Here is a 13014-nt window from a genome sequence, read left to right as displayed (position 1 = left end):
TATCAAGATGTTGTTGTTGTTATTTTGTATCAAGATGTTGTTGTTGTTGTTTTGTATCAAGATGTTGTTGTTGTTGTTTTGTATCAAGATGTTGTTGTTGTTATTTTGTATCAAGATGTTGTTGTTGTTGTTTTGTATCAAGATGTTGTTGTTGTTATTTTGTCACCGGTCATTCGAGTTCTTTGCGTGTTTCCTATATGTTTTCTGTTTTTATTGTTTTTTCCTGTTCAAAACTAAAATATGAAATGAAATTTGAAGCTTACTCCTGTACCCCCGGAATCAGCATGCTGACTGTAATATTGTTGTCTTGAATCAGCATGCTGACTGTAATATTGTTGTCTTCGAATCAGCATGCTGACGGTAATATTGTTGTCTTGAATCAGCATGCTGACTGTAATATTGTTGTCTTGAATCAGCATGCTGACTGTAATATTGTTGTCTTGAATCAGCATGCTGACTGTAATATTGTTGTCTTGAATCAGCATGCTGACTGTAATATTGTTGTCTTCGAAAATGGACGAAATGGACGAAATATCATTTTCTCCAGAACCATGTTAAGAAATATAGGTGGTACGAAATTATTCCAATGTTATTGAACTGGAGATTTCTAACCGGTAAAAAACCTTTTCCCTGGTGCGCCATTTCTGTGTCCGAGCGTAGGCATTTGAAGATTCCTGCGCAGCTAAAGATAAAACGTCAAATGAATTTTGACGAGTTTTGACAACAAGTGCACATGCTCAAATAATGGTTTAGCTATCCAAAGCGCATGCTCAGAAAGATACTGCAAGGCTTCCCCGGTTTTTCAACAGATTTATACCTCCTTTTTCCATATCTGGAAATTAAAATGACGCGCTTGGCCATATAAGTAACATAAATTGCAATCAAAGAGTGTATAAATTAGGATTACAGTGCAATTATCTATACTCAGGTAGTGAACATTCGATTTCATTTACAACTCTAATGAACAAACTAATCAAGTAATTCTTAAGCTTCTGGGCTAAAATGCAATCTGACAGTCCATGCTGGGTCAAAGATTGGCTAACACAACTATTACGAGGAGTTCAGTGGGAACGTACCACAAGCGATGGAAGGATAATGAACTCAAATGTCACACGTAAACTAAGGAAAAAAACAGACGGTCAAACAAAAAAGTCTGTTAGACAACCTTCTAGACCCAACGGCCTGTATCCTCATAAAAAGAACGATCCACAGAAATCTGTTTCACGCTCAAGATGACGCATACTCTGAAAACCGGAGTATACACTCCAGGAAATCAATACTTCAGTTCTGGACATCTGCAATTATAATCAGCATCGCATAGTAGTCTCAAAAAAATGTTTGACACAACTCAGCCATTCTGGCCAAGCGGAACCAATGTCCTCGCGAAAGGAGAACTGGCTTTTCATTCAGTGATTGCTTTTGTTGTGTGATTAGATAGCAAAAGAAGTGAAGCAGAAAACAATTCCAACGGTCCTTTGTTGTGAACCGCGGTCACGGCCTGTTTGCCCCCTGACAGGCTGTTAAAGGGTCAAGGACAAGACCTTTGAGCCCAAGTTGTCCTTCACACTTGACTGAGTGCTCGGCCCCAGGCAACAAGACATGGACCTGGGCACGGACACTGGGCGTGTTAACACGGACTACTCTGCAGGACGACAGATATGATGTCAAGACCTGTGGTCAGTGTCAAGACTTGGGAAAGCCATTCGGGCTAAGTATGTTGCACTTACCACAAACATGGGAACATACGAATGGCATATTCAAACAGAGACAGAGCGACACACACACACACACACACACACCTCTGGGCCACTTGCCTGGCAGCAACATCGTCTTGTAGCCATCCTATTGCCCTTCCTCTATCCAAATCGCTCAGTTTTCTTCGTGGGGGCATGTTGCTACTGTGCATAATTGTGTCATCGTGTCAACCTTTAAACACAAACTGGTGAGCGATGTTCATAGCCAGGACCCTGTTGTAGCACGTGCATCACAACCTTTTGCCCTGGCATGCGTTCCGCAAATTTCATGGGGCCATAAAAAAACCACCCTTTTTCTTCCAAAATGCAGAAGCTTTTGAGAAGTCCCACAAAGGGAAATAACTCTGCCTGCCAAACAAAATTCTAGGTCAAGACTCATTGTTCATTTGTTAATTCAAACACATTAATCTTTTAATTATTGTCGATGTTTAATTTTTTGGCAATTTTTTATAATTAGATCCGTTTTTTCAACCGATCCTTAACTTTTTTGGAAGAGTGTACATTACTGACTAATACGCTATCGCCTCGTGAACTAAAAAAAAATACCGAAATGAATGATACATTCTGAAGGAGAAAAAAAGTTTGAAAGTATGAAAGGTTGTGGAATCTTGGAAGGAATCTTGTATGGAACTGTATGCAGGGGGGGAAGACAAAAGTGTGCATTGGATAAAACATAATTCTGTTGCGAAAGGGGATTTGTGTTTTACATATAGCTTACTTCCCAGTTCAAATCCGAAACACAGAATCAAAGTGAGCAATACAGCTGAACAAATATAACTTTTTACCTTACTTACCCACCCTCCCCCCTCCAAGAAAACATGGCCAGGCTTTAAGCTGCCTGAAAGAGAAGAGCGAATGAGAGTCTTCACTGGACTGTACAGACGAGAAGATATCTTTTTCTCATGATCGACAATTTCATGAACCCAGATGCTGATTTTGACAAACCTCAGCATGTCAATCACTAGATACCGTTATCATTTCTAACAGACAGGGATGATTATCTACAAGTCGGTCTTGTGCAAATGTTCTCTAATTGAAACAGGGTCATAACATGGAAAATAAAAGGTGTACGGGCAAGGTCTTGTCAGATAGAGCCATTGAGTCTGCGCCGGAATGAAGTTTAACGAGGCATATCGGTAACAGGCAGATAAGCCCTCATCATGTTTACATGGTGGTCGATTTACCAATAGAGTAGATTGTCGCAGCAGTGCTTTTTGATGGCAGACCTTGTCCTTGCATCTCATGCTAAACTTGCAACTGTTTAATCGATGCTTTCTTGTGTGATTTTTACAGATGAATGAAAGAAAAGACTTTGGGGGGTGGGGGGTAGAACAAGATGTTTGGGACAAAAATTGTAAGCCAAATGAATTCTAGTAAATAAAGAAATGAATTCACCCGCTCTCGAAAGCTCATTCGCCCACTCCCTGCTGCAAACTGACTGATCATGTAGGCAGCTACACCAGTGTCATTCAACAATGCAACTCTGGAACCCGCTTCTAAGTAGCGGGGGACAACCTTAAAAATACGATGCAAGATAAGAACAACTATTTAACATTCGAAGGTAAGTTCAAAATAGTAGGATCCGGATTTTTGAGGCAATCTTGGAATGATTATCGAGAATCTGGTTGATGCCATCACAAGTATGTCATGTTCAAAACTGTAGGTAAATCTTGATACATATATTTGGAAAGAGCTTTCTTATCAGAAGCGCTGCATTTGTGAAGAGTTTCTTGGTAAAGATTTCTAAAAAAAAGAAAGTCACTAACCAGGAGAACAGTGTTAGTGTTCAAACACGTGTCAATGGAAGGGCGCTGGTTCTGTACGACGCTTATTTATCAAGACAGGTGTTACTACGAGCTTTCCAAATCTGTTCGTATTCCAATTAGTGAGTTCCAGTACTGTGTTCTGCGGACGTTTTGAGTGACCTGACGCGTTGAGAAAAGCATCAGAGTATATTGCTGCGAAACAGCTTATTACGAAGAGAAAGAAAGCATGCAGAAGTATGTTTGGGTCTTTCAATAATTTGTGAACAACGAATTCTCCCTTTCAAGTAACAGGGCATGTCTGCTTTTTTTCTGCTGTGAAGGCAAGGAGATTTTACAGCTTTAACGTCAACTTAAAGATTACCAGTCGCACTTGACAAGCTGGTTATTATTATTTTTTCTTTATCGTTATCTTAAGTGTTACCATAGATGTTCGTATTCATTTTAAGAGTTGTGCCTTGTCAGGGACAAAATCGCCAAGGAATGTTGATCGTGCGCTCCGGAACTGTAACGTCGATATGTCTGTCGGTCTGTCTGGTGTTTTGTCCCCCCCCCCCACCTCCTTTCCACACAGCATACAGCCTCCACCTGTCCCAAAATAGGATAACTGGTCCTAAGGGGACGTAAAACTTACCTCAGTCAAGCATCCTGACCTACAATTACTGGCATATTTTTTCACGCACACACACACACACACACACACAAACACGCACGCACACACGCACACACACACACTTACACACACACACATACTTACACACACACACACACACACACACACACACACACAAACACACACACCACACTTACACACACACACACACACACACACACAGCTAATCTTAGATATGCATGAAGCTGCGCGTCCAGGCTAGTTGACAAAACAGTGTTTGGAAAGCAGCACATAGCATAACGCACAGCTGCACATTATGGACACATCGGAGGGGAAAAAATAATTGAAGGGGAACACGACACAAATAAACGTTTTAAAATACAAAGACCCGAGCACATTTAACAACACAAGTCCAACTGTAAAGAAAGCAATTGATTTATTCATTTGTACAAATCAGATTCTGAAACAAACACCACAGGGCAAGAACAAAACACAACATGTTAAAAAAATTTACCCAAGAAATAGAGTTCTGAATACAACATTTGTAACTTTCTTAACCCACTAGAGGGACGCTGTCTGTCTCATGAAGAAACATGTTTGACGTTGTCTGACAATATGCGACTGCTGGGTTTCAAAACTACTGTTTGTTTTGATTGCAAACATGAAATCCTTTTGCAAAATTGGTGAATAAATATCTTGTATCTTGTATCTTGTATCAAAAGGATAACATACAACGCATCGCGTGTTTCGTGGCAAAAGCGTCTCTTTTACTGAGGGGCTGAAAGGTCAACATATCTGACGTACCGCTGTCTTCTGTGGACAACAAGCACAGTCTGCATTGTGTCATTGGTCTATTTGCTCACGTTAGAGACCGCTAGGTCAGAGTTCTTGTGCTTGCATTTTCAGTGTTTGTTCTTTTTTGTTGTTAATGTATAACATGTTTCAGAAACAAATACTTTTTTTCAGTTTGTTTGGTTTTTACTCAAACGTTTTTAACAATAACGGAATTCATACTTTCCAGAGGACTGCTTCTTTAATTTTAAAGTCCTTGAACACAAATTGTATATAATCAAAATTTACATTTATGCAAAAACAACCTAAGACAACCACATTTGTAAAAAGTATATTTCTGGAACAAAATAAAGCATGTTGTGTTGATAGGGGAGAAAACAACAACAATGTATGCACACACAATACACAACACACAATACACAATACACAAATGTACATGAATCTTAAAACAGAAACGTGACAGTAAAACAATCAATCTGGTTACTCATATAACTATGATAACGGTATATATCTCTGCTACAAAATTGTAATTTATTTCACCAAAAAAAATGACAAACGTTCCAAGTGTAATGTTTAAGGAAGTCAGTCCGGTGTTTGGAAAAAAAGAACATAAGTGACAACAACAGCAAAAGCAACAACAACAGCAACTCCTGGTCGAAAATGGATTGAATTTTGATAAGTTGTACAGGTTCATTGCAGCCTTTGCTAATGTCAAGCTGCTTTTGCTTTTGTTGCTTTATATTTGTATTTAGTTGCTATTTGTTCTTCCTTCATTTCCCTTTACAAACCCAACTACTATTTACATACACGTTGTATTCGTCCGCCAAATCAGATATTAAGATTGCTGCTTGAGAGCACGTTTGTAAGCATCGGTTGTTCTCCATGTATTTCACTGATTGTGTACGGCATGGTTATTTGCAATTCTCTGAATAAATTCGTTTAAACCAACTCCTGGTCGACATATTTGCCTTTGCCGTCAAAAATGGTGCGACATAATTACAAGCCATTGACTATTTTTCCTAAAATTAATTAGTAAGTTGATGAAGAGGGCATATTCAAATAAAACAATATATATTTTTTAAAAAAGAAAATGTCCGTGAAGAAACTCAGGCCATTCAAAAAAGACTTCTAATGTTTCAAAATAATGAGAATAGAAACAAAACAAAATAGTGATTTGTGAACGTCATCAGTCTAGTTGTTTTGGATTTCATGTTTACCTGCATCAAGGTTACACTAAAGATAACTACTAACTTCTGCAGGGGTATACTTTATCATGACAAGTCGTTGTGTCATTTTATTATTCTACAAGCAGATGTGTAATGCTTGAACCGGTGAAGCTAGGGTGACAAATTTCATGTCAAAATACTTGATGGCACTTTGCTCTCAACAGTAACTCTCTGTGGCAAGAATACATACAAAACAAAATCAACAACAACAAAATCGATCTTTTCATGTACAAAACATACAATACCCAAAACAGTTATTTTGTGAAAAGCGTTGTGTATAAAGGGACTGTGTAATGCAGGGCACGCTGTTTCCTTCTCAACAATACAAGTCTATCTTCCTCTGGTTTATGTTTCAACATAATTATCTAACGCTTCAGCCTCCAAACCAAACCCGAATTTTGCAAACTACAGATACTAACGCTCCAGCGTTTTGTTTCAGTTATTTTCTAATTCTTCATGAAGATGTCAGTCGGCCGACTGTGCCTGTTTGCACGAGGAGTTGTCCGATTACAGTGCAGTCCTCCCACAGCACCCCGTCCGGACAACCGCAGTCACGTGACGAATATGTGGTCCGACTGTCCGTGTGACACCGCGAGTCCATGAAACCAGCCCTGTATACGTATTGTCTTCGGGAACACTGCTGCCGGAACACCTATCAAAAAGCTAAGTCACATGCACCCCTGCTGTTTCTGTATCTATTTACTTTTTTTACAGGGGGGGGGGGGGGGGGGGGGGGGGGGGGGGGGGGAGGGGGGGTCTTTGTCCCTTGAATTGGAAAGGAGGGTAACACAAAGTGGATTTCACTAAACGGATGTTTTGCAGTTTTCAGACTGTTTTGTCACCGATTTCTTCTCTTACGTCACAAAATCAGCATGGCGTCACCGGGTTGATTATGACTTCACTATGACAGTAGCAAGTAGAGTGAGTAGAGCCACAACAGACGTCACGCTCATCCTCTCTGCAGACCCTGTTGGCTCGGAACCTGAAACTATTAATCAAAATAATTAAGAAGACGAATACTACTTAAAATACTACTACAACTGCTACTACTACTGCTATTAATCATAATAATAATACCGCCCTGATATGGCCCTTCGTGGTCGGATGGGCGTTAAGCAAACAAACAAACAAACAAACATAATAATAATAGAATAAAATACATGCACACGCACACACACATACACACACACACCACACGCACACACACACACGCACACACACATACACACACACACCACACGCACACACACACACTCGCAGTCTCATATACACTGACAGATGCATGCACGCAACTCAACAGGCCGTGACTAAGCATTCTACCAGTCAATCATGCATGCATGTAAACAAAAAAACAAAGAAGCCTTTAAACAAACACACAGATTAACAACCAACGGAATATATATATGTATATTTTACTTACGGCAGGGCTTCCGGCTAATAGGAGAAACTGAAAAAATAAAGAATACCATGTATAGATAAGCAATACGAGACATATTTTATGACCAGTAGAAACATAACTGATAGATAGCTACTGTGACATGACAAGTAAAAGGGGGCGGCGGGCCTGGATTTTATCTTATTTTTTATTTGGGGGGTATATATATTCAGGGGGGCAGGAGTTGGTTAGTAGAAATCAAACATGTTTGTGTATGTTTTACAAAGACCCTTCAAATGCACGAATAATTGTTTATCCTACATACGTGAGAGAGACTACTCATGGGATAACAATTTCGTTCAAACCAGACGGGTTTATATCATGTAAATAAGGTTGTGTCAAACTAGGCTGACAGGGACCTGCTTTTTCACTGCTTATAACGCCAAAGTCACCGAGACAAACGTCATTATATAAACTCTTTTGTGCCTGCTGTTTTGCCTGGAAGTGTTTTTAGGGCGTACACGTCACGCTACACTTTTTAGAGTGACGTGTCTTGACTTTGACGTCAAAGATTGCAGGAGGATTTTGAAGATATCAAGGTTCTTAAATAAGCGTCTTCAAGTTGTACGCCTCGACTGCGGGACGTTTTGAGGAATATACACGTAAGTACAGTATGTAGGATAAACAGAATACTACATGACTTGCTGTGTCGTACCAGATATACACTCGTTGGTTTTTCAATTATTGAAAATCTCGCTTTCGCTCGCAGTTCAAGTACGACACAGCAAGCCATGTAGTATTCTCTATGTTGTCTCTTCCAGTGAACATTGACAAGAGGACTGTTGACGAATGAGAACAACCACATCAACATCATCAACAACAACAACACCACAACAACAACACCACAACAACATCGTCAACAACAAGCACAACTCACTGTTGGCGCAGTACTCTTCATGGGCCGTGATCTGCGTGGTGATGTAAGACTCCACCATGGCGGTCCCGTTCAGCTTACAGCCACAGTACGCCTTGTCCACGCAGTCAAACAGCGTCGCTTGGGCCCTGCAGCACGAGCAAGGAAACATAAGTCATTCAGCCAATTGCCCAGTGTGCTCCGTCTGAGCGTCACAATCCTACTGAGTCAATATCAAACGGTCGCTTATCTTTTGGAATGTGACTTCACTTCCACGGGATTTATTCGGGACTATTCCCATATACAGACAGACAGGCAGTCCGACAGACAGACAAACAGACAGACAGACAGACAGCCAGCCAGCCAGCCAGCCAGCCAGACAGACAGACAGCCAGACAGTCAGACAGACAGACAGAAAGACAGACAGACAGACAGATGGACAGGCAGGGCGGCAGACAGGCAGGCTTGAAGACGAAAAGACATACGAAGTCAGACGGACGGACAGACAGACAGGCAGACAAATGGACAGACGGACGGACGGGACCCTCGGAGGTAGGGTGTCGGCGGGGAGCCCTGTCGCATGTCCTCATTACACTGACTAAAGTGTTGCATAGCCCGCACACATGACAAGTCAGGTGAAACATGTCGCATGTCCACATTACACTGACTGAAGTGTTGCATAGCCCGCACACATGACAAGTCAGGTAAAACATGTCGCATGTCCACATTACACTGACTGAAGTGTTGCATAGCCCGCACAAATGACAAGTCAGGTAAAACATGTCGCATGTCCACATTACACTGACTGAAGTGTTGCATAGCCCGCACAAATGACAAGTCCGGTAAAACATGTCGCATGTCCACATTACACTGACTGAAGTGTTGCATAGCCCGCACACATGACAAGTCAGGTAAAACATGTCGCATGACAAGTCAGGTAAAACATGTCGCATGACAAGTCAGGTAAAACATGTCGCATGACAAGTCAGGTAAAACATGTCGCATGACAAGTCAGGTAACACATGTCGCATGACAAGTCAGGTAAAACATGTCGCATGACAAGTCAGGTAACACATGTCGCATGACAAGTCAGGTAACACATGTCGCATGACAAGTCAGGTAACACATGTCGCATGACAAGTCAGGTAACACATGTCGCATGACAAGCCTTTTTGTCCCGACCTCCACAGTCTCAGATTATCACGTCTTTAAAGGAAGGAGTCTCCAAATTTCGGTTGATCTGCGGAGCTGGTAAACAGAAAATCTGGAATAGGCCAGAAAAAGGAGTAAGTCTTCATGGGAGTTACGGTTGATTTGATCTTTATTGGGTTTTTTCCTGTACTAAAAGCGGTCAAGCGTGACTTACTGGCAGAGCTGGTTGTAGTTCCTGCTGACCAGAGCACTTCCCTTGACCGTGTCGTGAGTGTCAAAACAGCCGCGGACATCCTTACACTGGCCTGCCAGGGCCGCCACCTCCGAGCCTGTCGACACCAGTGTCATTTTGTGGAGAGTTGGTTTTTTCCAGTAGCCTTTATAATCTCAACAGACAAGTACACGCACCAACGCACGCGCAGACACGCATGCAAGCACACACAGAGAGACACTGACACGTAAGCACGCACGAACACACGCACGCACACATATGTAGATGCACACACGCACGCACTCACGCACGCACACATTATGTAGATGCACTCACGCACGCACAAACACACACACACACACACACACACACACACATATATATATATATGTAGACGCACGCACGTACGCACGCACGCACAAACACACACATACACAGTTTACATGTTTTTTTCTTAATAGTTAACTACATATTAACTAATTCCAGGTAACAATAATGAAAGGTAGCAACAAAACACATTGGGTGTACTTACTGTCACCATAGCAACAAAACACATTGGGTGTACTTACTGTCAGCATAGGATAACACCAGTCTTTTTCTCGTGGCATCATTTGGCTCCCCTGAAAAACAACAGCAACCACACTCAACTCTGTCGTAAGTATTGAATCCGAATGCAAAAGCCAGTTATGTATTGCAGACAACAAAAATAATCGCTGAAATTGGATCCTTGTACCCTAGCTGGGTGATCAATTCTTTTTGTTTTGTAGTATAAAATGCGAACCAGACGCGATATATCAAAAGAAAAAACAGATGCCTGCAGTACATTTTACTGGCTGTTAAACATCCGACAAGAGTCTGTTCTTCTTTGTGAAATAACGTGCCTGGTTCGTATCTTAAGACATTTTAAAAACGATGAAAACGTCACTTGCGTCGGTGCGCGTGACTGTATAGCGCGTGACTGTAGCGCGTTTCGTTGGACTGGTCCTGGAGAGTATGATTTTAATTTGTTGTCCCTGACACTATGCTGCCATGATACGTCCGATACAAGAGATTCTTTCACACTGACACTATGCTGCCATGATACGTCCGATACAAGAGATTCTTTCACACTGACACTATGCTGCCATGATACGTCCGATACAAGAGATTCTTTCACACTGACACTATGCTGCCATGATACGTCCGATACAAGAGATTCTTCCACACTGACACTATGCTGCCATGATACGTCCGATACAAGAGATTCTTTCACACTGACACTATGCTGCCATGATACGTCCGATACATCAGATTCTTTCACACTGACACTACGCTGCCATGATACGTCCGATACAAGAGATTCTTCCACACTGACACTACGCTGCCATGATACGTCCGATACAAGAGATTCTTTCACACTGACACTATGCTGCCATGATACGTCCGATACAAGAGATTCTTTCACACTGACACTATGCTGCCATGATACGTCCGATACAAGAGATTCTTTCACACTGACACTATGCTGCCATGATACGTCCGATACAAGAGATTCTTTCACACTGACACTATGCTGCCATGATACGTCAGATACAAGAGATTCTTCCACACTGACACTATGCTGCCATGATACGTCAGATACAAGAGATTCTTCCACACTGACACTATGCTGCCATGATATGTCCGATACAAGAGATTCTTTCACACTGACACTATGCTGCCATGATACGTCAGATACAAGAGATTCTTCCACACTGCGCGAGAGATCTCAAACATGAGAAACACAACTGAATCACCAAACCTGCGGTATTCAATTTTCGGGTTTCAACCTACCTGCGCATGTGATCCCTTCTTCATCGGGTGAGATTCCTCCAGACACTGAAAACACATTGAAATCAATAATAAGTACGTACAAGCCCTGAAGGTCAAACAATGGTGTCCTAGCGATTCTGAAAATGTACTTGCCAGAGAACAAACTTTACTAGCCAAACTAACAATTTGTTTCTGCAACTTTACTCGCATTTGGCGAGTAGATGAACATTTCTACTCGTCAGTTGCATGTTTCTACTCGCTATGGGGAGTAACATACTCGCCACTTTCAGGCTTGAGTTCAGCACGTCTTGGAATATCAGCCCATTAATTTTCTTCTGAGTTGGAATAGTAATATATGACATTGTCCATGTGATCGCAAAATGAATAAGAAGTTAAACAGACCCAAGTTCCAAATATATCGATATAAAAAGACACCAAAAGACAGTGACACGCAGACAGACACACACATACACAGACACAGACAGGCACAACCCGACAGACACACACACACACCGACAGGCACAACCCGACAGACACACACAGACACAGACAGGCACAACCCGACAGACACACACAGACACAGACAGGCACAACCCGACAGACACACACAGACACAGACAGGCACAACCCAACAGACAGACAGACACACACACAGGCACAACCCGACAGACACACACACACATACACACACACACACACACACGCACAGACACAGATAGGCACAACCCGACAGACACAGACACTCACACACACACACACACACACACACACACACACACAAAACACACACACACACACACACGCACACACACACCTACGCCAATGCAAACACTAACAAAAGGACCTCCCTTCCCCGCCCCACACCCACAGAAACACACAGAAAGTATTTACTTCAATACAAAAAGACCTGACGATGGAAAGATAAGGGGGATAACTCACGTCGTGGACAGCCGGAATCGTCGTAGATTTTCAGGGAGAGGGTCGTGAAGTTGTACACAGTCGCTGCCTCGGCGGAAGTGGCGTCACTCAACAATCCGCATGCGCAGCCCACTTGTTCCGTACACGTGATATAATTCTTCGTAGACCTTGGTAAGAAAAACAGCATTGAAGTCTTCAGTTTGTGGTTTTGTGCGTTGGTTTTTGAGTCACTTGAGAAAAAGTGACTCTATGTAATCGGTCAGTGTTAGTCTGTCCGGCCGGCCGTCCGGCCGGCCGTCCGGCCGGCCGTCCGTAGACACCACCTTAACGTTGGACTTTTCTCGGAAACTATCAAAGCGATCGGGCTCATATTTTGTTTAGTCGTGACCTCCAATGACCTCTACACTTTAACGATGGTTTCGTTGACCTTTGACCTTTTTCAAGGTCACAGGTCAGCGTCAAAGGAAAAATTAGACATTTTATATCTTTGACAAAGTTCATCGGAT

General features: G+C 42.1%; 1 protein-coding gene across 1 annotated transcript in view; it reads right to left on the bottom strand.

Annotated features, from left to right (window-relative positions):
• Window positions 1-6891: 6891 nt before the first annotated feature.
• Window positions 6892-13014, bottom strand: part of LOC138971894 (uncharacterized) — an 81972-nt gene continuing 75849 nt past the window's right edge. Inside the window, exons 17-23 of the mRNA XM_070344731.1 lie at window positions 12530-12675; window positions 11612-11656; window positions 10369-10419; window positions 9803-9917; window positions 8461-8585; window positions 7569-7595; window positions 6892-7136 (exon numbers count right to left, since the gene is read on the bottom strand). Of these exons, the coding sequence (XP_070200832.1) occupies window positions 7039-7136; window positions 7569-7595; window positions 8461-8585; window positions 9803-9917; window positions 10369-10419; window positions 11612-11656; window positions 12530-12675 (607 nt within the window). The 3' untranslated portion in view covers window positions 6892-7038. The remainder of the gene's footprint in view (window positions 7137-7568; window positions 7596-8460; window positions 8586-9802; window positions 9918-10368; window positions 10420-11611; window positions 11657-12529; window positions 12676-13014) is intronic.

The sequence above is a fragment of the Littorina saxatilis genome, linkage group LG7, assembly GCF_037325665.1.
Source record: "Littorina saxatilis isolate snail1 linkage group LG7, US_GU_Lsax_2.0, whole genome shotgun sequence".
In the NCBI taxonomy this organism is placed as follows: Eukaryota; Metazoa; Mollusca; class Gastropoda; order Littorinimorpha; family Littorinidae; genus Littorina; species Littorina saxatilis.
The sequence above is the reverse complement of the archived record's forward strand: the minus strand, read 5'-3'. Positions and strand labels throughout refer to the sequence as shown.